The sequence below is a fragment of the Papio anubis genome, chromosome 7 (genome assembly GCF_008728515.1).
Source record: "Papio anubis isolate 15944 chromosome 7, Panubis1.0, whole genome shotgun sequence".
Lineage (NCBI taxonomy): Eukaryota > Metazoa > Chordata > Mammalia > Primates > Cercopithecidae > Papio > Papio anubis.
This window is the reverse complement of record NC_044982.1, coordinates 42,012,683-42,038,017: the sequence shown is the minus strand read 5'-3', so window position 1 is coordinate 42,038,017 and position 25,335 is coordinate 42,012,683. Positions and strand designations below refer to the sequence as shown.

At 42.8% G+C, this 25,335-nt stretch overlaps 1 protein-coding gene and 1 pseudogene across 3 annotated transcripts in view; one reads left to right on the top strand and one right to left on the bottom strand.

The window, feature by feature from the left end:
• The window catches only part of PPP1R36 (protein phosphatase 1 regulatory subunit 36), a 43,982-nt gene that overhangs the window by 3,123 nt on the left and 15,524 nt on the right, over nucleotides 1-25,335 (top strand). Inside the window, exons 4-8 of one of the 3 annotated variants that reach the window (XM_009211726.3) lie at nucleotides 13,596-13,682; nucleotides 14,466-14,563; nucleotides 14,749-14,815; nucleotides 18,041-18,139; nucleotides 24,215-24,349. In XM_009211726.3, coding sequence (XP_009209990.3) covers nucleotides 13,596-13,682; nucleotides 14,466-14,563; nucleotides 14,749-14,815; nucleotides 18,041-18,139; nucleotides 24,215-24,349 — 486 coding nt within the window. The remainder of the gene's footprint in view (nucleotides 1-13,595; nucleotides 13,683-14,465; nucleotides 14,564-14,748; nucleotides 14,816-18,040; nucleotides 18,140-24,214; nucleotides 24,350-25,335) is intronic. The other 2 variants (XM_017961243.3, XM_017961244.3) reach the window with 2 other exon arrangements.
• Nucleotides 9,082-9,651, bottom strand: LOC110743794 (annotated as a pseudogene).

Genomic DNA, 25,335 nt, shown 5'->3' with positions numbered 1-25,335 from the left:
TCTTGGCTCACTATAGCCTCGACTTCCCAGGCTTAGGTGATTCTCCCATCTCAGCCTGGTCCCCACACGACCATGCCCAGCTTATTTTTTGTATTTTTAGTAGAGACAGGTTTTCACCATGTTGCCCAGGCTGGTCTCGAACTCCTGGGCCCAAGTGATCCACCCTCCTAAGCCTCCCAAAGTGCTGGGACTACAGGTGTGAGCCACTACACCTGGCTGACAGTATTTTTCAAACTAATTTTTAGTGCTAATCTGACGACCCACCCCAAATGGTGCCATTTCATATTTGAGCCTACTAATAAGTTCACGGCTATCAGTTTCATATCATCTTTCATATCTGTAAAATATTCGTATTCATAAACTAAAGTTTCTTTTTGTTTGTTACCAAATTGTTAAACTGTGGCTTGATTTGATTTCCACTAATTTTGGAGAATAGCTACATGATGGTATGATTTAAAATGTAGGTTATATGACAAAATATAAAAACATGAGCAAAAGAGGCCAGACCCAAAAATGTAAATACTGCCTGATTACATTTGTATAAAAGTTTTAATAAGTAGGCAAAAAATAACTTTAATGATAAGAGTAAATAAAAAATAGTGGTCACCTTTAGGGGGTTATCAACTGGTAGCAGTGGGAGACAGTATAAGGAAACCTTCTGAGGTGGTAGAAATGGTCTATATGTTGATCTGGGTGATAGCTTTGTGGGTATATACATAGTAAAAAATTCATCAAGCTGCACACTTTAAGATTTATGCACTTTACTACATGTAAGTTATAACTAAAAAAAAAAAAAAAAAAAACCAAAAAAAACCTCCAAACCCCAGACTATGTGGAGTACACAAACTGGGGGGCCATTAAGGGAGGTGGAAAAGGAATATTATGAAGAACAGATGGGGTTGAGCCAGCCCGTTTTTGGTAGAGCTGCTTTGTGTTTAAGTAACTTAATGTGGTGAGCCTTATAGTATCAGGATTACCTTGGGCATCTATCTGCTCAGGTAGAGGAAGGCAGACCCTTGTGTATTTTAGGTCAGAGTTGGTATTTGGATTCATTGGAAATACAGGTATTGGTTCCCTGTTAAAGTCTGAGCATATTCCATCATAATTTTTTTTTTTTTTGAGATGGAGTCCCTCTCTTGTTGCCCAAGTTGGCAGTGGCACAGTCCTGGCTCACGGCAACTTCCGCCTGCCGGGTTCAAGCAATTCTCTTGTCTCAGCCACCCGAGTAGCTGGGATTACTGGCATGCACCACCACACCCAGCTAATTTTGTATTTTTAGTAGAGACGGGGTTTCTCCATATTGGTCAGGCTGGTCTCGAACTCCCGACCTCAGGTGATCTGCCCGCCTTGACCTCCCAAAGTGCTGGGATTACAGGCATGAGCCACCGCACCTGGCTTCATCACAAATTTTAACAGATAGGTTTCAAGTCAGAGAGGACTCTTTAACTGGAACATGCTTTTTCTGTCACGGACAGTGCTACTGGGGACTTACGTTACTCCAGTTGGTAGTGAAGGGGCAGGGCTGAGGCAGAGGTGGTTGAAAGTAGACAGTGGTAGGGATGGAAGCTGCAAAGGTAGCAGGTGTGTTCAGTGACTGCTCTCACACCCAGCAGGGCAAGATTGGAACTAGGCAGACAAGACAATTATGCAGCAATCCAAGACGGAGGTGACTAGGACCCAGAGGAGCTCTGGCAGGCGAATGGAGAGATAAGCAGGGGTGGGGAGAGCCAGTAAGTGTGTGGAGTGGGTAAAGGGTAACAAGCTTATTTTTTAAAATGCATACTATTCAAGGTGCCTGCCAATAGGACCCCAGGTTAAGAATCCAGTAGGCAGGAGTTTGGCCCTTAAGAGAAAGGCAAGTGCAAAATTAGAGTGGGAAGTGGAATGATTGAGGCCAGAACCCTAGGAAATACCTTCTTAAAAAAATTATGAAATATATTTTTTTAAATCATACTATTTAACCATTTTCTTGTTTGCCTAGAGAATACTCTCCAGTGGCGCTTGCAGCTACAGCGTTTACCCCAAGATAACTTTGCCATGAAATATCTCGCTTTCCTTATTATTTTCTCATCGTTCTAGTATATTGACTTTGGAAACAAAAGACATTCTGTTTATAGCATTCGGTTTTTAGTGGTATTACCACTTACGAAATATAGTAATTGTCTATTGCTGAAGATTTCAAATCCTAGAAAACGTAGCATTCCTACACATGATGTTAACATCGTTCTCGAACAGTTGTTAGCCAAAGATTCGGTTGATGAATATGATTGTTCTGAAATAGATGATTCTGATGATTGAGATGATTCTGATGTTAGTTCTGTTGAGAAATAACTCTAAGAATAGTTTTATATTTTATTTTCACATGGAAAATCAGTCAGATTTGCTTCAGCCTCAAAGAGGGTGTTTATGTAAAATTAAATGAATGCTGGCAGTGAGCTACACTTTTTTTTTTTTTCTAAATAGGAAAAGGGTTAAAAACATCAGTGAGTGCCTGTAGTCCCAGTAAGTCGGGAGGTTGAGGGGACAGGATTGCTTGAGACTAGGAATTTGAGGTTATATTGTGCCATGATCACACCTGGGAATAGCGTCAGCCGCTGTACTGCAGTCTGAGCAACATAGCAAGACCCTGTCTCTTAAAAAAAAATTGCAAAATACTAATAAGCAAAAATAAAGCACAGTCCCACCCAGCAAGTAACTGTTAACATCTTATGGTATACATATATAGCTTTCCAAATCTTCTTCTGATGTTCCCCTCTCTCTCTGTCTCTCTCCACACACACACTCTCTTAACATTCTGCATTTCCATCATTTCATATCTTTTTCCTCATTAAAAAATTGTACATATCTACTGAAAAACAAGTATATAAATGTACAAAGCAGAAAGTGAAGATTCTACCACAGTTGTATACCCAAAGACCACCAGTGCACCAATGTTAAGAGTTACCATGTTATTTTTATTTTGTGTTTTCTTTTTTTTTTTTTTTTTTGAGATGGAGTCTCGCTCTGTCGCCCAGGCTGGAGTGCAGTGGCCGGATCTCGGCTCACTGCAAGCTCCGCCTCCCCGGTTCACGCCATTCTCCTGCCTCAGCCTCCCGAGTAGCTGGGACTACAGGCGCCCGCCACCTCGCCCAGCTAGTTTTTTGTATTTTTAAGTAGAGATGGGGTTTCACCGTGTTAGCCAGGATGGTCTCGATCTCCTGACCTCGTGATCCACCCGTCTCGGCCTCCCAACGTGCTGGGATTACAGGCTTGAGCCACCACGCCCGGCCAATTTTGTGTTTTCAACATACTGGTTACATTTACTTTACATTTTGTGACTGATAATTCCAAAATCTGAAGTCTTTGTAGGTTCAGGTTCGTTTTTTTTTTTTTTTTTTTTTTTTTTTTGAGGCAGGGGTTCACTCCCATTGCCCAGGCTCACTGCAGCCTCCGCCTCCCAGGCTCAAGCAATTCTCCCTTAACCTTCCAAGTAGCTGGGACTACAGGCAGATGCCACCGTGTCTGGCTAATTTTTGTGTTTTTGTAGAGACAGGGTTTTACCATGTTGCCCAGGCTGGTCTCAGACTCCTGAGCTCAAGCGATCTGCCTGCCTCATGCTTCCAAAGTGCTGGGATTGTAGGCATGAGCCACGGTACCCTGCCCTGCAGGTTTGATTTTGTTGTCAATTTTATTTTTCTTGCAGCATTATTTTAAAAACTTTAAAAAATAAGTATAAATAGGCTGGCTGTGGTGGCTCACATCTGCATTCTTAGCACTTTGGGAGGCTGAAGTGGGAGGATTGCTTGAGCCCAGTAGTTTGAGACCAGCCTGGGCAACATAGTGAGACCTCTGTTACCACAAAATTTTTTTTTTTTTTTTTTTTAATTAGCTAGGCCTGGTGGTATGCGCCTGTAGTCCCAGCTACCTGGGATGCTGAGGTGGGAGGATTGAGGCTGCGGTGAGTCATGATTGCACCACTGTGCTCCAACCTGGGTGACAGAGTAAGACCGAATCTCCAAAATATGTGTGTGTGTGTGTGTGTGTGTGTGTGTGTAAACATTTAAAACTTTTTATTTTATTTTAGAATTTTAGAGACAGGGTCTCACTTTGTCACGTAGGCTGCAGTACCGTGGCATGATCTTGGCTCAGTGCAGCCTTGACCTCCTGGTCAAGCGATCCTCCCATTTCAGCCCCCACCACGCCCACCTGCTGCCCCCCAGCAAATAGCTGAAACTACAGGGGCATGCCACCAGGTCCAGCTAATTTTTTTGTATTTTTTTTGTAGAGATGGGGTTTCGCCATGTTGCCCAGGCTGGTCTGGAACTCCTGAGCTCAAGCAATCTTCCTGTCTCTGCCTCCCAAAGTACTAGGATTACAAGTGTGAGCCACCATGCCTGGCCACTTATAACTTTTTATATTAGAAGATTTCAAATATATAAAGATAGGGAAGATGTTGTAATGAACCCCAACCAACCTATAACACAGCATCAACAAGTACCAAATTAAAGTCAATTTCATATCTATACCTCTGTCTACCCCACTCCTCAATTATTTTGAAGCAAATCTCAGGCATCATATCATCTGTAAATATTTCAGTATGTATCTCAAAAAATAAGCACTACCTTAGAAAACACAACCGATGTAGGTTGGGAGTCCCAATATATAAAATAAGAAGAAGAGGCCGGGCGCGGTGGCTCAAGCCTGTAATCCCAGCACTTTGGGAGGCCGAGACGGGCGGATCACGAGGTCAGGAGATCGAGACCATCCTGGCTAACACGGTGAAACCCCGTCTCTATTAAGAAATACAAAAAACTAGCCAGGCGAGGTGGCGGGCGCCTGTAGTCCCAGCTACTCGGGAGGCTGAGGCCGGAGAATGGCGTGAACCTGGGAGGCGGAGCTTGCAGTGAGCTGAGATCCGGCCACTGCACTCCAGCCTGGGTAACAGAGCAAGACTCTGTCTCAAAAAAAAAAAAAATAATAAGAAGAAGAAGGGGAAAGAGAAGGAGGAGGGGGACAGAGAGGGGGAGGAGGAGAATACAACTGAATTACTATTTATATACCTAAAAATACAAATGGTAATTCCTTAATATCATATATTCAATTATATTCAGTCGGTATTCAAATGTCCTCTGTTGTCTGATATTTTTTAAGTTTGTTTCACTCAGTCTTTAAAATAAGGTTTGTACATTACAATTGGCTTGATATATGTCTTAATTATTGTACACATTTTAAGCCTTTGATCGGTATCTTCATACTGCTCTCAAGAATAGGAGACAGGCAAAGAAAGAGGAATTGGCCAAAGACAGAGAAAGAATGGGCCGGGGGTGGTGTCTCACGCCTGTAATCCCAGCACTTTGGGAGGCCTAGGTGGTGGATCATGAAGTCAGGAGTTCGAGACCAGCCTGGCCAAGATGGTAAAAGCCCGTCTCTACTAAAAATGTAAAAATTAGCCAGGTGCGGTGGTGGGCGCCTGTAATCCCAGGTACTCAGGAGGCTGAGGCAGGAGAATCGCTTGAACCCAGGCGGCAGAGGTTGCAGTTAGCTGAGATTATGCCACTGCACTCCAGCCTGGGCGACAGAGTGAGACTCTGTATCAAAAAAAAAGAAAAAAAAAAGAGAGAAAGAGAAAGAATGATTAGAAAGATCAGAGGAAAAACCCTGATACAGATAGGCCTCAGGGGCAAAAGAAGGTTCTCCAAGAAAGAGGATTGGGCAGGGAGGGGCAGCAGTGTCACAGGCTGGAGAGTTCTGAGGAGGGCACATACTGCAAAGAGGCCTGTGGATTTAACAAGTTAGGGATCTCCAGGGACTAGGTGAGAAGCAGCTTCGGGAAGGCTGTAGGGTATACATCAGATGACAGTAGTTACAGGTGAGAATCTAAGATAAAGATGAAAAACTAGCAAAAATAGAGTACTTAGCCAGGTGTGGTGGCTCACTCCTATAATCTCAACACTTTGAAAGGCCGAGGTTGAGGGTCACTTGATCCCAGGAGTTTGAGACCAGCCTGGGCAACATAGCAAGACCCTGTCTCTCCCGAAGATGGACAGAATTAGCTGAGCATGGTAGTGCGTGCCTGTGGTTCCAGATACTTGGGAGGCTGAGGTGGGAGGATCACTTGATCCCAGAAAGTTGAGGCTGCAGTGAGCCATAATTCTGCCACTGTACTCCAGCCTGGGCAACAGAGTGAGACCCTGCCTCAAAAAACAAACAAACAAAACCCCCAAAATAGAGTACTCTTGTTTTTTTTGGTTTGTTTTGTCTTTTTTTTTTTTTGAAATGGAGTCTCGCTCTGTTGCCCCAGGCTAGAGTGCAGTGGTGCAATCTCAGCTCACTGCAACCTCCCCATCCCGGGTTCAAGCGATTCTTTTGCCTTAGTTTCTTGAGTAGCTGGAATTACAGGCACGTGGCACCACGGCTGGCTAATTTTTGTATTTTTAGTACAGATGGGGTTTCACCATGTTGGCCAGGTTGATCTCAAACTCCTGACCTCAGGTGATCCGCCCACTTCGGCCTCCCAAAGTGCTGGGATTACAGGCGTGAGCCACCGTGCCTGGCCCAAAATAGATTACTGTCATCAGTAGGTTTACCGGTGAATGAAGGAAAGAAAGACATAGTAACCTTTAGTGGATCTGGGAGTAAGGCAAGGTTTTGGGAATTTTTGTTAGTTTTGATTTAAAGGTAGGAAAATCTTAAGTGAATTTGTTATGGCAGAAAAAATGAATAGACAGAGAAAGTAAGGTGGGACTGGGATCAAGATCAGAGATCAGGGTTGGAAGAGAGAGCCGCAGCTTTTCCACTGAGTGGTGGGAAGGAGGTAATGCAGACAGCTTGGGCATTTGGAGGTACAGGCAGGGGTATCCATGCTGTCCTTCTTACTGAAAAGAAACCAGACCCTTCCAGGCTATAGTCAAAAAGAGAGCTTTTTGTTAGCAGTGCTGTTGAACCGAACTCTTTTTCCTTGAGATTGCTGCTTTGCTTGGGGCTCGCTTACCAGGAATTGCTGCCACTGCCACACTGGGCTGGGCACCAGGGCTGAGGAAAGTTGTATTCACCAAAGTGGCCTGATCCAGATATGGGACCTGGATTTCCTGAAGTCCAGTGGACAGAGGAGACGGAGAAGGCTTCCCAAGAGAGGTGATATCTAAGCTACGACCTGAGGAAAAATAGGAATTGGCAAGGTAAAGGGCCATTTGACTGGGGAGGAAGAGAGTGCATTCTAGGGAGAAGGAACGTGGGCAAAGCCCAGACCTGCAAGCACATGGGCCATAATGTGGGGACTACAGGTGGTTCATTGGGCTGAGTATATGGTCCCAGACGAAGTAGATTTAAACCAGGGCCAGATTATAAAAGCTCTTGTATATCATGGTGAGGAATTAGAACTTTATTTAGATGGCATAGGGGAGTCATCAAAGCAGAGAAGTCACCTGTGATTAGAATTGTATCTTAGGCCCGGGTGCAGTGGCTCATGCCTGTAATCCCAGCACTTTGGGAGGCCAAGGCGAAGAAATACCTGAGGTCAGGAGTTCAAGACCAGCCTGGCCAAAATGGCAAAACCCATCTCTAGTGAAAATACAAAAATTAGCTGGGCGTGGTGGTACCCGCCTGCAGTCCCAGTTACTTGGAAGGCCTGAGGCAGGAGAATCGCTTGAACCCGGGAGGCGGAGGTTGCAGTGAGCCGAGATCACGCTGTTGTACTCCAGCCTGGGCAACAAAGCTAGAATCTGTCTCAAAAAAAAACAAAAACAAAAACAAACCACATCTTAGAAAAATTGCTGGGCCAGGCACAGTGGCTCACGCCTGTAATCCCAGCGCTTTGGGAGACTGAGGCAGGCAGATGGCCTGAGCTCAAGAGTTTAAGACCAGCCTGGGCAACATGGCAAAACCCTATCTCTACCAAAAAGTACAAAAATTAGCCAGGCATGGTGGTGCACACCTGTAGTCCCAGCTATTTGAGAGGCTGAAGTGGGAGAATCATCTGGGCCCTGGAGGTTGAGGCTGTAGTGACCATGATGGTACCACTGCACTCCAGTCTAAGCGACAGTGAGACCCTATCTCAAGAAAAAAAGAAAAAGAAAAAAGAAAAACGACTGGCTAAAAGATGGAAAATTGTTTTGGGGGAGACAAGACTGAAGGTAAGGAGATCAGTTAAGAAACAATTGCAGAAATTCAGTTGACAGATGGCTAAAATTAGGATGGTGGCAATGGAAAGAGAGGGAAGTAGCTTAAAAAGATATTAAAGAATTTAGTGATTAGTGAGCCATGAGGGGTGAGGGTGATGGAGGAATCAAGGAAGACACCATTTTCCAGCGTGAGCACCTGGTTTGATGGTGGTACTTATTTACTGAGATGGGGGAAACAGGAGGCGGGAATACACAGTTAAGGGGGAATGTGTTTATTTTGGACAGACTGAGTTTGAGATGCTTCTAAGACAGCTGATTGATGGTGTTCAATAGACTGATGTGTCACTTTATAAGTGTGCAGAAAGATCTGAGCCTTGAATATAAATTTGTGTGTTATTGGTGCTAGTGAAGTAGATGGAATTATTCAGAGGGAATGAGAAGAATAACCATATGGAGTTCTGAGAGGGCCTTCATTTAGGGAAGGAACATTCCTCAGAAAAGGAGCTTTAGAAGGAGACCAATAAATTGTAGCCAGAGAGAGGGGAGGAAAATGGAGTGTCCTGAATCCAGATAATCTGTTTCATAAAGTAACATCTTGATCTCGGGGGGCATTCAAGTTTTATCCCATCAACTTAAGACCCTGAAAGTTCTGAGGTTTTAGTCCTCTTCCACCTGGGGTAGGCCAGCTTCTATACCACTAGCCAAGAGGAGTGCTAGACTTCTAGGTATTCTGAAGTTCAGATCAAGAAAAGATGATCCCTTTCCCCTCCCCCAGCTTGAACTCCCTGGCCTCTCTCCTGGTCAAATGACAACGGGAAATCTTACCCTTAGAGACAACCTAGCTCCCTACTCATAGGCAAGTCTTGTCTTACTTTTGCAGATTATACCCTGATGGGGATGGCTATCAGAATACAACAGATACCCATAACCTCCATGCCAGAAATGCCAGGGAAAGGGTGGCCATTATTTCTTTCTTTCTTTCTTTTTTTTTTTTTTTAAGGTTTTTTGGCTGTAAGTTTATTCAATGCAAAATAATCCTCTTCAATTTTACTGAGGTGGCTGACTACGTCCACAACCAAATCCACCTCTAAACTGAAATTCGGTTGCTGACCCAGCCCCAGCCTCGGCTTTCTTGTCGGTACCAGGTAGCACAGCACTCCATCTGTAGGCATCTCTGTCAGCTTCCCCTCTTGTGAGTCTCACAGGTCGCTAACCCTCCAGACCTTTAGGCCGAGGCCTGCCAGTCTCTGGACGGCTACGGCGTAGGGTGGCAGGCACAGTCTTCAGGGGCAGATGAAGATAATCACAGAGATACCGGATACCCTCATTGGTAAGGTACCAGTAGAAATGTCTCCAGGAAACTGTTCCTTCACGTAGCCTCGGGACTTGAGAGACTGCATGGCCTTCATGACATGAAGGTTGGGCATATTCTTGTCTGCCAGCTCCAGGTGCTTAGGCATGTGGACATCCTTCTTGGCCACCATGACTCCCTCCTTAAAAAGGAGTTCGTAAATGGCAATCCGGTTCTTCTTAAGCATCAACGTCTCGGCGGCTGCAGCGTCTGGGGCTGGGGCTCCCATTATTTCTTAAGAGGTAGTTAAGGAAGAGCAGTGGAGAATGGTTTGAAGGGAGATCTGGGTTCACATCCTAGCTCTGCCCCTTACTAGATGGTTATCAGTTGTCAAGTTACTCAGCCTCAATAATTCTCAGCTCCTTAATCTATAAAATGAAATAATAATGCCTCGTGAGAAGTAAACGAGGGTGCTGGTATAGTTCGTCAGCATGCATGCCCATTTCTTATTTGGTAAAGAGATAACACCTTTACTCACAGGCATCATCTAGGTTGGCCCACGAGGCAGACTTTTCTCTCTCACATAGTACCTGTTATCCTTTCCCTTCTTGCTTCAAGTGCCCCTATTCCAAAGCTGGGAGGGAACCAGCAGTCTGCCTGAATCTTTGCCAAGGTCATGGACTCCCCTGAGGACATAAAACCAAGGAAACCCTACTCTATGAGTAGACTCTGTGAGAAAACATTGAAGAGGTCTAACTTGTGTGGAAGCCAAAAGCCCTCTGCATTTACGTGATGGATTCTAGAGAGAAAATATGAATTGCTTTCCTGTTTACTTCAAGGCAAGGGGAATGACATGAATATATTGTAATATTAGGAAATTATATCCACCTTGTACTCTGGTGATAGTAGGAGGGTACAGGCTAGCTAGCCCAGACTGTGGTTTGGGCACCAATCAGAGGTTCAATTCACAGTGCAATTTTCAATTATTGGCTGGGTGTGGTGGCCCACGCCTGTAACCCCAGCACTTTGGACGGATCACTTGAGGTCAGGAGTTCGAGACCAGCCTGGCCAACATGGTGAAACCCCTTTTCTACTGAAAATACAAAAATTAGCAGGATGTGGTGGCAGGCACCTGTAATCCCAGCTACTTGGGAGGCTGAGGCAGGAGAATCACTTAAACCTGGGATGAAGAGGTTGCAGTGAGCTGAGATCGTGCCACTCCAGCCTAGGTGACAGAGTGAGACTCAGTCCCCCCCCCAAAAAAAAAAAATTCAGTTATTTCTAGTGTTGTTTCTTGGTGAGTCCAAATGCATTGTGAGCATAGGCTGCTTTAGGGCTATAGCAGAGCACTCACTCACAAAGTGGAACCTGTCTCACTAGCCAAGCTAGAGAATGACATCAGTGAAGTGAAAGCCACTCAGACAAGTGTGAAGTAAAGAAGGTCTGTCCAGAGGTCAGAGCATAAGGACTAAAAGCTTAGCAGTAAATGCCAGGCTATTTACTGGCAGGCACTACCTACCAGGTTCTAACACTGGGACATGGGTCAGCCTCTCCAAGCCCTAGTTCTCCATCAGTAAAATGACAGCATTATACTAGATGATATTTTTTACTTCTAATAACCCCCAGATTCTATGATTTTATGATTTTATTTTTTATTTCATTTTGTTACTATTGTTTTTTTTTGAGACGGAGTTTCGCTCTTGTTGCCCAGGCTAGAGTGTAATGGTGTAATCTCGGCTCACTGCAACCTCCACCTCCCAGATTCAAGCGATTATCCTGCCTCAGCCTCCCAGGTAGCTGGGATTACAGGCATGAGCCACCACGCCTGGCTAATTTTGTATTTTTAGTAGAGATGGGGTTTCTCCATGTTGGTTAGGCTGGTCTCAAACTCCCAATCTCAGGTGATCCACCTGCCTCGGCCTCCCAAAGTGTTGGGATTACAGGCGTGAGCCACTGCGCACAGCCTCGCTTTTTTATTTATTTTTAGACAGGGTCTCACTCTGTCGCCCAGGCTGGCTAGAGTTCAGTGGTGCAATCTCAGCTTACTGCGATCTCCACTTTCTGGACTCAGGCAATCCTCCCATCCCAGCCTCCCAAGTTGCTGGGAACACAGGCACCTACCACCACACCCAACTAAAATTTTTTTGTATTTTTAGTAGAGACAGGGTTTCACTATGTTGCCCAGGCTGGTCTCAAGTTCTGGGCTCAAGCGATCCCCTGGACTCAGCTTCCTCCCAAAGTGCTGGGATTACAGGTGTGAGCCACCAAGCCTGGCCAATTTTATGGTTTTATAGTTCCAAGTTCATCTGACTTAGTTCATAGACCTGATCTATATAAATAAGATAGTCCCAAATATATCCTTCCAAATTTCTTATTTTAAGGCTTTCTTGTCTCAGAACATCTCAGGCAAACTAGTATAGCAAGAAACTTTGAATTATAGTGATGGGCCGAGAAAAGGGGGAGGAGACACAATTTTATTTGACATTAACTTAGATTTAGTGTTTCTACCTTCTCTCATCTTCTAGAGAAGAGAAACCCAGGAGAGAGCTGGGAGCACCTGGGATTTCTTTAGTCTGTATATCGTGTTTTGAAAAGTTATGCAGGTAATACATTTTCATAAAAAATTCAAATAATGCAGACGTATACAGATGTGAAATTGAGATCTCTTCATTACCCTCTCTCCTTCTTGCTCCGTCTGATCCCCCACCCCTCTCTGGAGGTAGCCACCACCAACGTTTGGTATCTTTCCATTTCTTTTTCCCTGCACACCTCCACCTCCAGTATTTCAGCACACCCCGCCCCATGAATACCCATTTCTTGGAGACCGGTGATAACAGCAGCACCAGAAAGAATGAAAAGCTTAGAAATCATCACTGGCCAACTTGATGCCAGTCATCTTAAAAAAAAACAAAAAACAAAAAACAGTGGAATAATTTTAAAAAAATCATTCTCTTGAGGTAATATTGTGTACGTGCTTTTAGGAACTAACCTACAACATGAATATTGCCAGGCAGTTGGAGAAACTCCTGGAAGAAGAAGAAAGTACCAAGCTGACTTTATGACTCTCATGGGGAGGTATTTCTTTAACAAAATTTATTTGTGGGATTTACCAAGGAAATAATAAAGTTCTCATGATTGATATTTGTCTTTAGAGAATGAATAAAGTTTAGGGGAAGTGCTTCTATTACTGCATCTGCATCTCAGCTTAACAGAGGGACACATAACTTTGGGCAGAGGGTAAATTTCTGCATTGTGTTATCAATGTGGCATTGTTATAACCCGCAATGGGTTTGACAGACACCACAGTTCTCCCAGAAAATGTACTATCTATAAGGCAGGAACCTCGTCCTGTTAGTCTTCAAAACACTTTTCTCTGTTTTTCTGTTAGCATTTGCTGAGACTCTCAAAAGTCTATTCAATGGCTCTGATGCGAAACCATCTTATTTCCAATGTCATAGCAATTCCTAACACATAGTAAATCGTCAGTATAGATTTGTTACTTAATTGGGTTCCTGTGTTAGTCAAACTCATTACGGCTTAGTAGTGCTCGTACAACACGCTGAGAAACTCTGAGTTAAGTAAAAGGTCCTGAAACCCACCTGGAGATGGAGATGGCTGAGGCCTTTAGAAGAGTCCACAGCAGTGAATACTGAGATTGCTGTTTGGGAGGCAGGATTGCCTGGTGGCTCAGCACTCGGCTCTATGGCTAAAAACCTAGGCACCAGTCGTGACTTTGCCAGTTGCTGTTATTTTAGTCAAGTCACTTAATTTCTCTTTAAGTTTCCATTTTTCTTGTATGTAAAGATGGTGATCATATTTTGTGTTAGAGTTTCCATGAGGATTAAATGAGATTGTGCCTAAAAGCACTTGTCATATAACAAGTACCTCAATAAATAATCCTTTCAAACTTGCCAAGAGCTTTCTCTTTCTTACGAAGTTGCTACAAGATTTTTCAGATACTCTGTGTGTGGTGGTATTCTGGAGACTGCTGATGGTTACAGGCTGAATGTAAAGTCTGAAGTTTTAATTTTTCTCTAGATAAGTATTCCATCTATAAATACATGAATTGAACACTGCTGTGTCTCAGATTCTCTTCAGCCTCTGCTGATAATATATGCTAGTCCAAAGATTATGAGCTATGATATGATTTGACTTGTTTTCCCCTAGAAAAGGTGAAGTCCCTAATTATCTCATTTTTATTGCAGTTTTACACCTGCAGTAGAAGTCAAGGAAAAAGGAAAGAAAGGCAAAGCAGTTCACTTTGCAGAAATTGATGGTCCAGCTTCAGACAGGTAGATTAACTTTCCAGTCATGCCAGAGTTGCATAGCATCTCTCAGTGGAATGGCTTCAGCCTTTACAAACTACGAAAATACCATTCCTATTATTCTAGTTTGCAATGCGAATACCCATCAAAGAAAGAACATGCGCTGTTTCAGAATTGTGGTAGGAATTACAATAGTCTCGATAAATGTATTCTGTTAACCTGGCTGTTAGCACATCTTCAACTTTTTACAGTTTTTTTTTTTTTTTTTTTTTGAGACGGAGTCTCGCGCTGTCACCCAGGCTGGAGTGCAGTGGCCGGATCTCAGCTCACTGCAAGCTCTGCCTCCCGGGTTCACGCCATTCTCCGGCCTCAGCCTCCCGAGTAGCTGGGACTACAGGCGCTGCCACCTTGCCCGGCTATTTTTTGTATTTCTTAGTAGAGACGGGGTTTCACTGTGTTAGCCAGGATGGTCTCGATCTCCTGACCTCGTGATCCGCCCATCTCGGCCTCCCAAAGTGCTGGGATTACAGGCTTGAGCCACCGCGCCCGGCCCAGATGATTTAAATGATCTATTTTGGATGGTATTTGTATAAACATTTTATATCAGACAGTGAACATCCCTCTTGCCTTAACATAGTAAATAAAATGTTTAATAAAAAGCATTCCAAAATGATCTTACATCAAACAAAACCCATGTATGACACTCAGGCTCTTATTACGGTTTAATAAATGCTTTCTGCACCTCAGGATAGATTGAATACAACTAAAATATATTAAACCACTACTGGCAACTGTTATATTCCAAAACAGGTTGACAGATAAAAGACTTGCTGCAAGAGATGATAAGTCAGCTAAAACTTTAGAGAAACGAGGTCAGCAGGGCACCATTACACTGGATGATGTTAAATGTGAGTAACTGTTTCTTTATCCATACATAAACATTCGTCTGTACAGGCATACATAAACATCCATCCATCCATCCGTACATAAACATCCACCCATCTATACATAACATCCATACATAAACATATCTTGTGTGACTCTCTAAGGCAGCTCTTTGTGCCTCTCTCAATTGTCCATTTTCTTTTTTCAGTTGTTACTTTGCTTTTGCTACAAGATACTGAGATGCAGCGGATCTGTTCTTTTACAACATTTATGAGGTATCTATTGCTTATGAGGCATTTTAGATCTTTTATCCTTTATTTTTCAGTAACTTCATCTGATAAGTGATGACAAATCTGATTTTTAGAGGAAGAGTGTGAGACTGGCTCTATGCAAGCCATCCTAGTCACAAAGACTGCGACCAAAGAGTTGGGGAGAGGAAGCCAGAAGTCATAGGAACCCCAAATAAAATCCCAGGGCAAGTAGTATGGAGAGCATGCTGTCAGAGTCTCACATGGACTGTGCTATTTTTATATAATAGTTAAAGGATATACCCATTTGCTGGCCAGGTGCAGTGGCTCACGCCTGTAATCCCAACACTTTGGGAGGCTGAGGCAGGCGATCACAAGGTCAGGAGTTCGAGACCAGACTAGCCAATGTGGTGAAACCCCGTTCCAAAAAATACAAAAATCAGCCGGGCATGGCGGTAGGCGCCTGTAGTCCCAGCTACTTGGGAGGCTGAGGCAGGAGAATCACTTGAACCTGGGAGGTGGGGGTTGCAGTGAGCTGAGATTGCGCCAGTGCACTCCAGCCTGGGTGACAGAGCAAAACTCCGTCTCAGAAAAAAAAAAAACAAAATACAAACATTAGCCAGGCATGGTGGCAGACGCCTGTAATCCCAGCTAGTCGGGAGGCTGAGGCAGGAGAACTGCTTGAACCTGGGAGACAGAGGTTGCAGTGAGCCAAGATTGTGCCATTGCACTCCAGCCTGGGCGACAGAGTGAGACTCCCTCTCAAAAAAAAAAAAAAGATCTACCCATTTACTGAAGATCACTTTTCTCTACTAGTTATGTTTGGCAGCCCCAGGATGTGCTAGGTGTGTGGCTCTGGGTGAGTTTCTTGACATTTATTTATTTATTTATGAGACAGAGTCTTGCTCTGTCACCCAGGCTGGAGTGCAGTGGCGCGATCTCGGCTCACTGCAAGCTCCGCCCCACCCGGGTTCACGCCATTCTCCTGCCTCAGACTCCTGAGTAGCTGGAACTACAGGCGCCCGCCACCACGCCAGGTAAGTTTTTTGTATCTTTTAGTAGAGACGGGGTTTCACCGTGTTAGCCAGGATGGTCTCGATCTCCTGACTTTGTGATCCACCCACCTCGGCCTCCCAAAGTGCTGGGATTACAGGCGTGACCGTTTCTTGACCTTTCTAAGCCTCAGTCTCCTCAGCTACAAAATTGGGAAGCAATTGTGTAATTGTGTCCCCTTTGTGTGGCTGTGCGTGGCTGTGCCTCACGTGGCCTCTGCACCAGGAACGCTCAGTGAGAGTTGGGTGCCCGATGCCATTTGCACCCCTCCCCATTCCCTTAGCATACACATGCAGGCTGCTTGTGGCAACTGCCTGAGACTCGGCCTGAAGGCTTCATTCCACCACAGGCACACACTCAGCCTGACTGCAGGGCAAGCTCGGAGCTAGGGAATCAGTGCCCTAGAAGCAGCCCTTATTCAATGCCCTGCTGGAGGAGGAGTTGGTAGGTAAATTCTTGAGATGTTTTCTACGCTGTCTCCTAGAGTCCCCACAGGACTGAACTCCACTTACTTGTTAACACCCTCTTTGTTGGCTTCCTTTCCTGCCTCATTTCCCCACTTTCCTACTGATATTTCCTGAGATCACTTCCAACTAAACTGATATCACTTCCAATAACTCCCCTGAGACGGGGAGTTATTAATATCTTGAAAAGAAAATCTGTAATGCTCACCCTCATCCTGCTCTTTAGGTATAGTTCAAGAAAGCAGTGCCGGAGAAATAATTTCCATTTGGGGCCACACAGAAGGCAGCAAAAGTCTTGAAAAAATATTTAGAAAGAAAACAGTGACTTCTAGTTAAAAACAAATGAGAGAGCATTGTAAATCAGTGCAGCCTTTTCAGAGAGCGAGGCACATACACTCTGTGGTAGCAATTTCACTTCTGTCTATAATATTTTTTTAAAAAACTAAATACCCACAATAGAAGACAGTTAAATATGAGGTATAGAATATTCTATTCAGCTCTTTAAAAGAATGAAGAAAATCTACATATAATATCATAGAAAGAGATCTATGCTACACAGAAAAGTGACAAAAGCAAGTTGCAAAGAATTGTATATATAGTATTACCCCACTTATTACCAAAATACATTTTTTTTTTTTTTTGAGACAGAGTCTGGCTCTGTTGCCCAGGCTGGAGTGCAGTGGTACGATCTCGGCTCACTGCAAGCTCCGCCTCCCGGGTTCACGCCATTCTCCTGCCTCAGCCTCCGGAGTAGCTGGGACTACAGGCTCCCACCACCACGCCCAGCTAATTCTTTTTTGTATTTTTAGTAGAGACGAGGTTTCACTGTGTTAGCCAGGATGGTCTCAATCTCCTGACCTCGTGATCCACCCGCCTTGGCCTCCCAAAGTGCTGGGATTACAGGCATGAGCCACTGCGCCCGGCCACCAAAAAACATTTTTAAGGCATGTATTCTTATACATGTGTATATGTTGGTGGAGGAGGATGAGGAGGATGTTGTATGTGATTGTCTTATGTTTTAGAAAGTTTAGAAAGGATTCATACCAAACTCTTTTTTTTTTTTTTTTTGAGATGGAGTCTCGCTCTTTTGCCCAGGTTGGAGTGCAGTGGCACGATCTCAGCTCACTGCAACCTCCACCTCCTGGGTTCAAGCGATTCTCCTGCCTCAGCCTCCCAACTAGCTGGGATTACAGGGATGCACCACCACGCCCAGCTAATTCTTGTAATTTTTAGTAGAGATGGGGTTTCGCCAGGCTGGTCTCGAACTCCTGACCTCAAGTGATCCACCCGCCTTGGCCTCCCAAAGTGCTGGGATTACAGGCATGAGCCACTGTGCCTGGCCCATACCAAACTCTTAGTAGTGGTAACCACTAGGGAGTAGGATGGTGACAGATGTAGGAGGAGAGAACTTTTTACTTGATACATTTCTCTATATTTTTTAAACAATGGAAATATATTGTATAATAACTTTTTAAAAATGAAAATTAATTAGTAAGCACAACTATAAGAATTTAGTGTCTGACCTCTCCAAAAGTTTTACTTACAAAAACCAGATTTCTTAAATCTTTAAATATATAGTAGATAGAATTTTAAGTGGTAAATTAGTTCTTTGATAGGCATGATAACATGGTTTTCTATTTATTCTTGTGTTGTGTGCTCAATTTTTTTTATGAGAAATCTTATGTTTGAAATAGGTTAGCATTGACTCTTTTTGTTGTTTCAAATATCCCCATAGGAATAAGAATCTTGATAATTTCCTCATGGCATTATTGTACTACTTAGCTCGTTACTTGGAAAAAAACTCACTGGAAAAGAAACCCAAAAGCTATATGGTGTAAGTAAGATTTTATAGTGTGCTTTAGAGTTTTTTCACTGCCAGTATTAAAAGTAACTTTTGTCTAGGATAAAGAGATGATGGAAATTTTTAAATCTTTGAGATGTACTGAGACATTTTACATAGGAAGAGTGTGTCAGTTTTTAAAGCTCACTGGATAATTTATATGTGTATTCCAGTAACAAAATATTCCAACTGATACAGACTAGCACTGCACAATAATGAGATAATGAAAGCCATGTATGTAATTTAAAATTTCTGGTAAACATATCTTAAAAATGTAAAAAGATACATGTGAAATTAATTTTAATAGTGTCTTTTATTTAACCCAATGATGCAAAAAATATTATCATTGCAACAGAAGTTGATATTAGGAAGTTATTAATGAGATACGTTACTTTTTTGTAGTAAGTCTGGTATCTAGTTTATACCTATAATATATCTCAATTCATACTAGACACATTCTCAGTAGCCACATGTGGCTAGTGGCAGCCATCTTGAATGGTGCAGATATAGTTGTTGTTTGTGTGCTTTTTATGCTTACAAAGTTCTTGCTAAAGGGCTTGTAAGCATCCAATTAAAAAACATCTAAGAATTAAAAAAATTCATAGATTTGGCCAAAGTGGCATTCCACATCACAGGAAAAAATCCAAGGTTTCTTAGGCTACTTATAAAGAATTTAAATGCTTTAGCTTTAGGCAGAAGTGGCACAGAGGTGTACACCAGGGCAAGAATCTGGGAACTCAGAGTACAGAGCAGAACAATGCCTCTCAGCCTTGGTGACCTTTTGCAAACCATGGAACTTTCCACGTGCCAGGCTGCCCTCCCCAGTAAGTGTGGAACCAACCCAATGATTTAGCTGTTAGGAATGCTGGGTAGAGTAATTAACTTGTTGCTGCAGGATGTTTTCAAAACGCAAAACCCTGTATACAATCAAGCAGTTGGAAAAACATCTTATGGACGGAATAAATGTATCTGGATGGCAGTTTTGTAAAGAACCAAATAAATAATTTAAAAACTCTTGTTCCTGTAAAACCATCATAATATACAACATCAGTGTTATTTTGGGACTGTATTTCACAACAGGGCAGCCAGAGCATGAAATGTTTCTATGGTAGCAAGCAAAAGGGTTTAAAGCCAGCTATGGACTTAGAAGGTTTGAAGATTCTTACTATTTCCAAATAGAAACTTATTAGACATTTTTTGCACTTTGGCTTATATTTTTATGGTATTTCCTCTTCTGAGGCTTATTGCTAATCTAGCAAAAAGATTTGTTTAATTTCTTTTTTCTTTTTTTTTTTTTTGAGATGGAGTCTCGCTCTGCCACCCAGGCTGGGGTGCAGTGGTGCAATCTTGGCTCATTGCAACCTCCACCTCCCAGGTTCAAGCGATTTTCCCAACTCAGCCTCCTGAGTAGCTGGGATTACAGGTGCCCACCACCACGCCCAGCTAATTTTTGTATTTTTAATAGAGATGGGGTTTCACCATGTTGGCCAGTCTGGTCTCGAACTCGTGACATCAGGTGATCTGCCTGCCCCAGCCTCCCAAAGTGCTAGGATTACAGGTGTGAGCCACCATGCCTGGCCTACTTTCTTAATTGATAAGAATAGATAATAAGACAGGTTTTCTAGTTAAAGATGCAAACAAACATATTAGAACACAGTGGAATAAGGCAGACTGTTCCTTAGAAGGAATCAGTAACTCAGATTGACAAAAACAAACCAATCAAAGCCTTAAAAGTATGAATTTTGGCCGGGCGCGGTGGCTTACGCCTGTAATCCCAACACTTTGGGAGGCTGAGGTGGGTGGATTACAAGGTCAGGAGTTCGAGACCAGCCTGACCAACATGGTGAAACCCCATCTCTACTAAAAATACAAAAATTAGCTGGACATGGTGGCACACGCCTATAATCCCAGCTCCTCAGGAGGCTGAGGCAAGAGAATCGCTTGAACCTGGGAGGCAGAGGTTGCAGTGAGCCGAGATGGCACCACTGCACTCCAGCCTGGTGGACAGAGCGAGACTCTGCCTTAAAAAAAAAAAAGTATGAATTTTATGGTGTGATTCTAAAAATAAAAATTACAACTCTTTATTTTCAGGCTTCCTGTGGTCAGTTGGTTTACTTACTATAATAGAATTAAATGTTGATTGCATTGAGGTATCTGCACAGAAGAAAAAAATTGATTTCAAATACCAAGATAGAGCATAGGGATAGTAATAGCATTTAATTCACAGAGTTATTATACAGAAGTAGATGAGACAGTGTTTCTTAACCCAGTGCATGGCACTTGGGAAGAAAGCCTACAGCCATGAGAGGAAAGCAGAAAAGGGTGAAAATGGATGGCAGAGGTATACTTAGATGATGTCAGGTGATTAAAAGCCCTACTTCCAGAAGAAGAAGTCTTATCTCTGTTTTACAAGTGAAGAAATTAAGGCTCACAGAGGTTAAATAGTTTGTTGGGGATTACGTACTATACCTAGGAGATTACATTATAGTTCCTAGGTGGAACTGATGTTAGAACCCAGGTCTGTTTAACTCCAAGGCTTGTGCCTGAACCACTGCACAACATGCCCAGCACTTCCCACCAGTCAACTGCACTGTTTTCCAGAGTTTATCTGTCCATAATTAGAATTTTTAGCTTCTGAACAATTATGTATGTACTGTCTGTTTGTTTGAGACAGAGTATTGCTCAATCAACCAAGCTGGAGGGCAGTGGCACAATCTCGGCTCACTGCAACCTCCACGTCCTGGGTTCAAGTGGTTCTCCTGCCTCAGCCTCCTGAGTAGCTGACACTACAGGCATGTGCCACCATGCCTGGCTAATTTTTTATATTTTTGGTAGGGATAGGGTTTCACCATGTTGGCCAGGCTGACCTTGAACTCCTGACCTCAGGTCATCCACCCACGTCAGCCTCCCAAAGTGCTGGGATTATTGGACTGAGCCACTGTGCCCAGTCTGTATGTACTTTTAAACATAATATCATATGTACTTTCAAGTTATTATAATCTTCATAATTATAATTTTTAATGGTAGCATAGTTTTCCATCAAGCCAATGTGTGTGCATTGACTTACCTACTAAGAGGCAGTATATTGTAGTGGTTAAGGGTAAAGATTTTGATGCCTGGGCTACATCTCGTGGGAGACTCACTCATAAGTTAGGTTAATAAGCATCAAGTCCTTAAACAATATCTGACTGTATTGCTGCTCCCTTTATCCTTCTGTATTAGTCTGTTCTCATGCTTCTGATAAAGACTACCCAAATGAGTAATTTATAAAGGAAAGAGGTTTAATGGACTCACAGTTCCACATGGCTGGGGAGACCTCACAATCATGGTGGAAGGCAAATGAGGAACAATGGCACATCTTACATAGTGGCGGGCAAGAGAGCGTGCGCAGGGGAACGCCCCTTATAAAACCATCGGATCTCATGAGACTTATTCACTATCATGAGAACAGTACGGGAAAGACCTGCCACCATGTTCAGTTACCTCCCATTGGGTCCCTCCCATGACACATGGGAATTATGGGAGCTACAATTTAAGATGAGATTTGGGTGGGGATATAGTCAAACCGTATCACCTTCTATTTTATATATTATGGCAATTTCTAGTTTTTCTGATATATAAATAATGATTGCATTGAATGTCCTCATGCATAAAAATTTCCTCCTAATTTTGGATGATTTTTTAAAAAGAATAAATTTCCAGGAGAGATGATATTGGATCAAAATTTATGATAATTTCTATGGCTCTTGAAATTATTTTCAGTTTTTTCCCCAAAGGATTATGCCAATTTTCTTTTACAAGCAATGCATAAGCACATCCATTTCAGCAAAATTTTGTCAGCATTATTGTTTGCATTTTTAAAGAATGTGCTTTAAAAATGAACCACTAACTGGGTTTGTATTTAAGGCAGTTTTACAAAATTAGATGAAAACAGTATGGGGGAATGGTTTCCAGACACAGAAATGTGGTGCAAACAGGCCACCTCTGCCTGGAGTTTTGTATATAGGTTAGCTTCTCTTGAGTATTTTTTTTTTTTCATAGCTTTTTCCTTTTTTTTCCATTTCAACACATCAGTCCTTTATGTATATGTGCATATGTGGTCTAGGGACCACTTGCCTTGGAATCATTTGGGAAGATTGTTTTAAATTTCCTGGGCTAGACCCAGACTCCTGAGCCAGAATCTTGGAGAGAGGATTGCACTGGGAATTTGTACTTTTAGCAAGTATCCCCAGTGATTCTTTCATAATTCATAGGTTTATTAAAACTTGAGAAGCATTGGCCTAAAAGCTTCAAGGCATTCCTTGGTGGTTGTAGTTTGATTTGGTTGTTTTCTACAGCAAAAGAAGAATATGAGCTACTGGCAGCTCTGGCAGAGTAGGGTGACCAGTGAGGGTGGGGCTGCTGAAGGAAACAGGCACAGGGGTGTGGCCACTGGGGTGCGTCTGGAGGGGTGTGTTTGGGTTATATGGCATTTGGGCACTTAACGTTGGAGCTCACTTTATTCCAGAAATCCATTTTATTCCAATGACTCATAAGCCTTTTCATCACATGTGATAACATTTTCTGCTTTGAAATGTCTGTATTATCCTTAAATACACCCCCTTCCCCTCATGGCATATCTTCTTGGAGTCAGTCTAATGGTTATATCAGAAGGGGCAGTCATTTGTCCCTGTTTAGAGTAAATATCATTTGGTGTCTAGTGACACCTCACTTTTCAATAAGAGTACAACTCACTTTTCAATAACAGTACGTTGGAATGTATCATCAGCAATATTGTTTCCTACTGTATTGTACAGCAGAAACTTAAAATCTGGCTTCAGACATGCTGTAACCTAAGAACAGTTTGTCTTTGAGAAAGTTCATTTGCAATTCAATTGGAACTGCGGCTGGTTTCACAGGGAAGCAGTGTTATTGTAATTGATGCCAAAGTTCCCAGAGTAGTAGTCCACAGATGCCTCCTTAGCAAACACAACTACACTCAGAACTGAGTGTCGGTCCTTGTTCACATGCTGAGCCCCCAAGCTCAGTAATGACATAGAGAACACAGGGGACGCTGAGGTACATAGCCTCCACGGTTGTTTTAGGAAAATAGCAGGAAAGTAGGCTGCTAACTGCCTCAGCAACCAGTATAGATAATTTGTTAGTTGAGCTGTTCTGTATAAATTAGGACTACCTGCATATAAAATTGGGGATACATAACATGAAGTATAATCTAATAAAAAAGCAAAAATAGGCCGGGCGTGGTGGTTCATGTCTGTACTCCCAGCTCTTTGGGAGGCCAAGGTGGGTGGATCACTTGAGATCAGGAGTTTGAGACCAGCCTGGCCAGCATGACGAAACCTTGTCTCTACTAAAAATAGAAAAATTAGCCGGGCATGGTGGCAGGCACCTGTAATCCCAGTTACTCGGGAGGCTGAGGCAGGATAATTCTTTGAACCGGGAGGTGGAGGTTGCAGTGAGCCAAGATCATGCCACTGCACTCCAGCTTGGGTGACACAGCAAGACTGTGTCTCAAAAAAAAAAAAAAAAAAAAAAAAGCAAAAATACACCGTAAACTTGAGATGCTGATTCCATTGATTAAATACGAAGGGACTTTAAGGATTTTCCTATATCACTGCTTAAATAAAATAAACTCATTGGTAAGTGAAGTCTGTTGACTCACTTGTATTTCTTTCAAAATAGTTTATGGCTGGGCACACTGGCTCACACTGCCATCCCAACACTTTGGGAGGCCAAGGGGAGGATCACTTGAGTCCAGGAATTCAAGATCAACCTGGACAACATAGTGAGACCCTGCCTCTACACAAAATAAAAAAAGATTAGATAGGCATAGTGGCGTGCACCTATAGTCCCAGCTACTTAGCAGGTTGAGGCAGGAGGATTGCTTGAGCCCTGGAGGTTGAGGTTGCAATGAATTATGATTGCACCACTGCACTCCAGCCTAGGTAGCAGAGCAAGACCCTGTCTTAAAAGAAAAAAAAAATTATAATTCTGACTTTTTGCTAGTTAATATAGGAATTTATGAAAATTAACCCAAATTCTCTTTTTTTTGTCCCCCCCCCCCATCAGAGGCCTTGTAGAGAAAAAAGAAATGGAATTGGTTTTAAGTGAATTAGAAGCAGCACAGAGGTACTTGGCGCAGAAGTACTGTATCCTTGTGCTGGGCTTGGCAATGCCGGATAAGCATCACATGTGCTGTGGAAAGTAAGCACACATTTTACACTTCATTAGATCATCACTCCATCATAGACCCACACCCTTAAGATGCTTACATTTGGCTTTGGTTAACTTGAGAAAATGTTCCTTCTTCTGTTGTCCAGAGTAATTGGGCTCAGGTGAGAATCTGTCCCAAACCCTTGTAATGTCTCCTTTGAGAGAGCGAAGTGCATGTGGAAGAAATCTCAGAATCTCAGCTGATATTTTTAAAACTTTCCACTGCTTGAGATTGAGTGACATGGTCTCTCAGTGAAATCTTGCTCTCAACCATGAAGGGCTCTTGCTGCCAGACTTGGCTCCCTTGGGCAGGAGGCTTGTGGGGCTGGTAGTGCAGGGGGATTAGGTGTCTCCCTACCCTTTCACTGCTTATTTTGCAGCAGCAACAATTGTGAGTAGGAGCTGCTAAGGTGTGGATTCTAAGATGGTTCTTTGTGGGAAGATCATTTTTACCTTAGGATGACTATTTTTACACCACTGTAATTAAAACTTAAAGAGGAGTCTCATCACAGGTTTGGGATCACAAGGTCGAAAATATCAACCCTTAACTCAGAATCTCCTTCTCTGAGTTTCACAACAGGCCCCAGATCTACACCATGTCAGCCAGAACAGCTTTTTTCCCCTATAGGAAAATAATTTTCCCCTCCATAGGAAAAGAACCTAGTATATGATGTGTCTCTTTCTACATTCTCCACATTTTCAAAGACCGGCTTTGTTAATGAGCATACTTACACAGTTGTTGGTATATACATTTTTGTATTCTGTATTTCTGGGGTACTTTCTCTTATTATTCTGATTATATGATTTCACTTACCACTTTGAATAGGATTCTGTTATGTAACATACATATTTGCTTAACCATTCTTTTTGTGTACATTTGCATAATTTTAGTTTTTGTGTGTTATAATATTTCTGCATTGAATAGCTTTATACAAACTGCTTTGTTCATTTGGACTATTTCCTTGTGGCTTATTTTC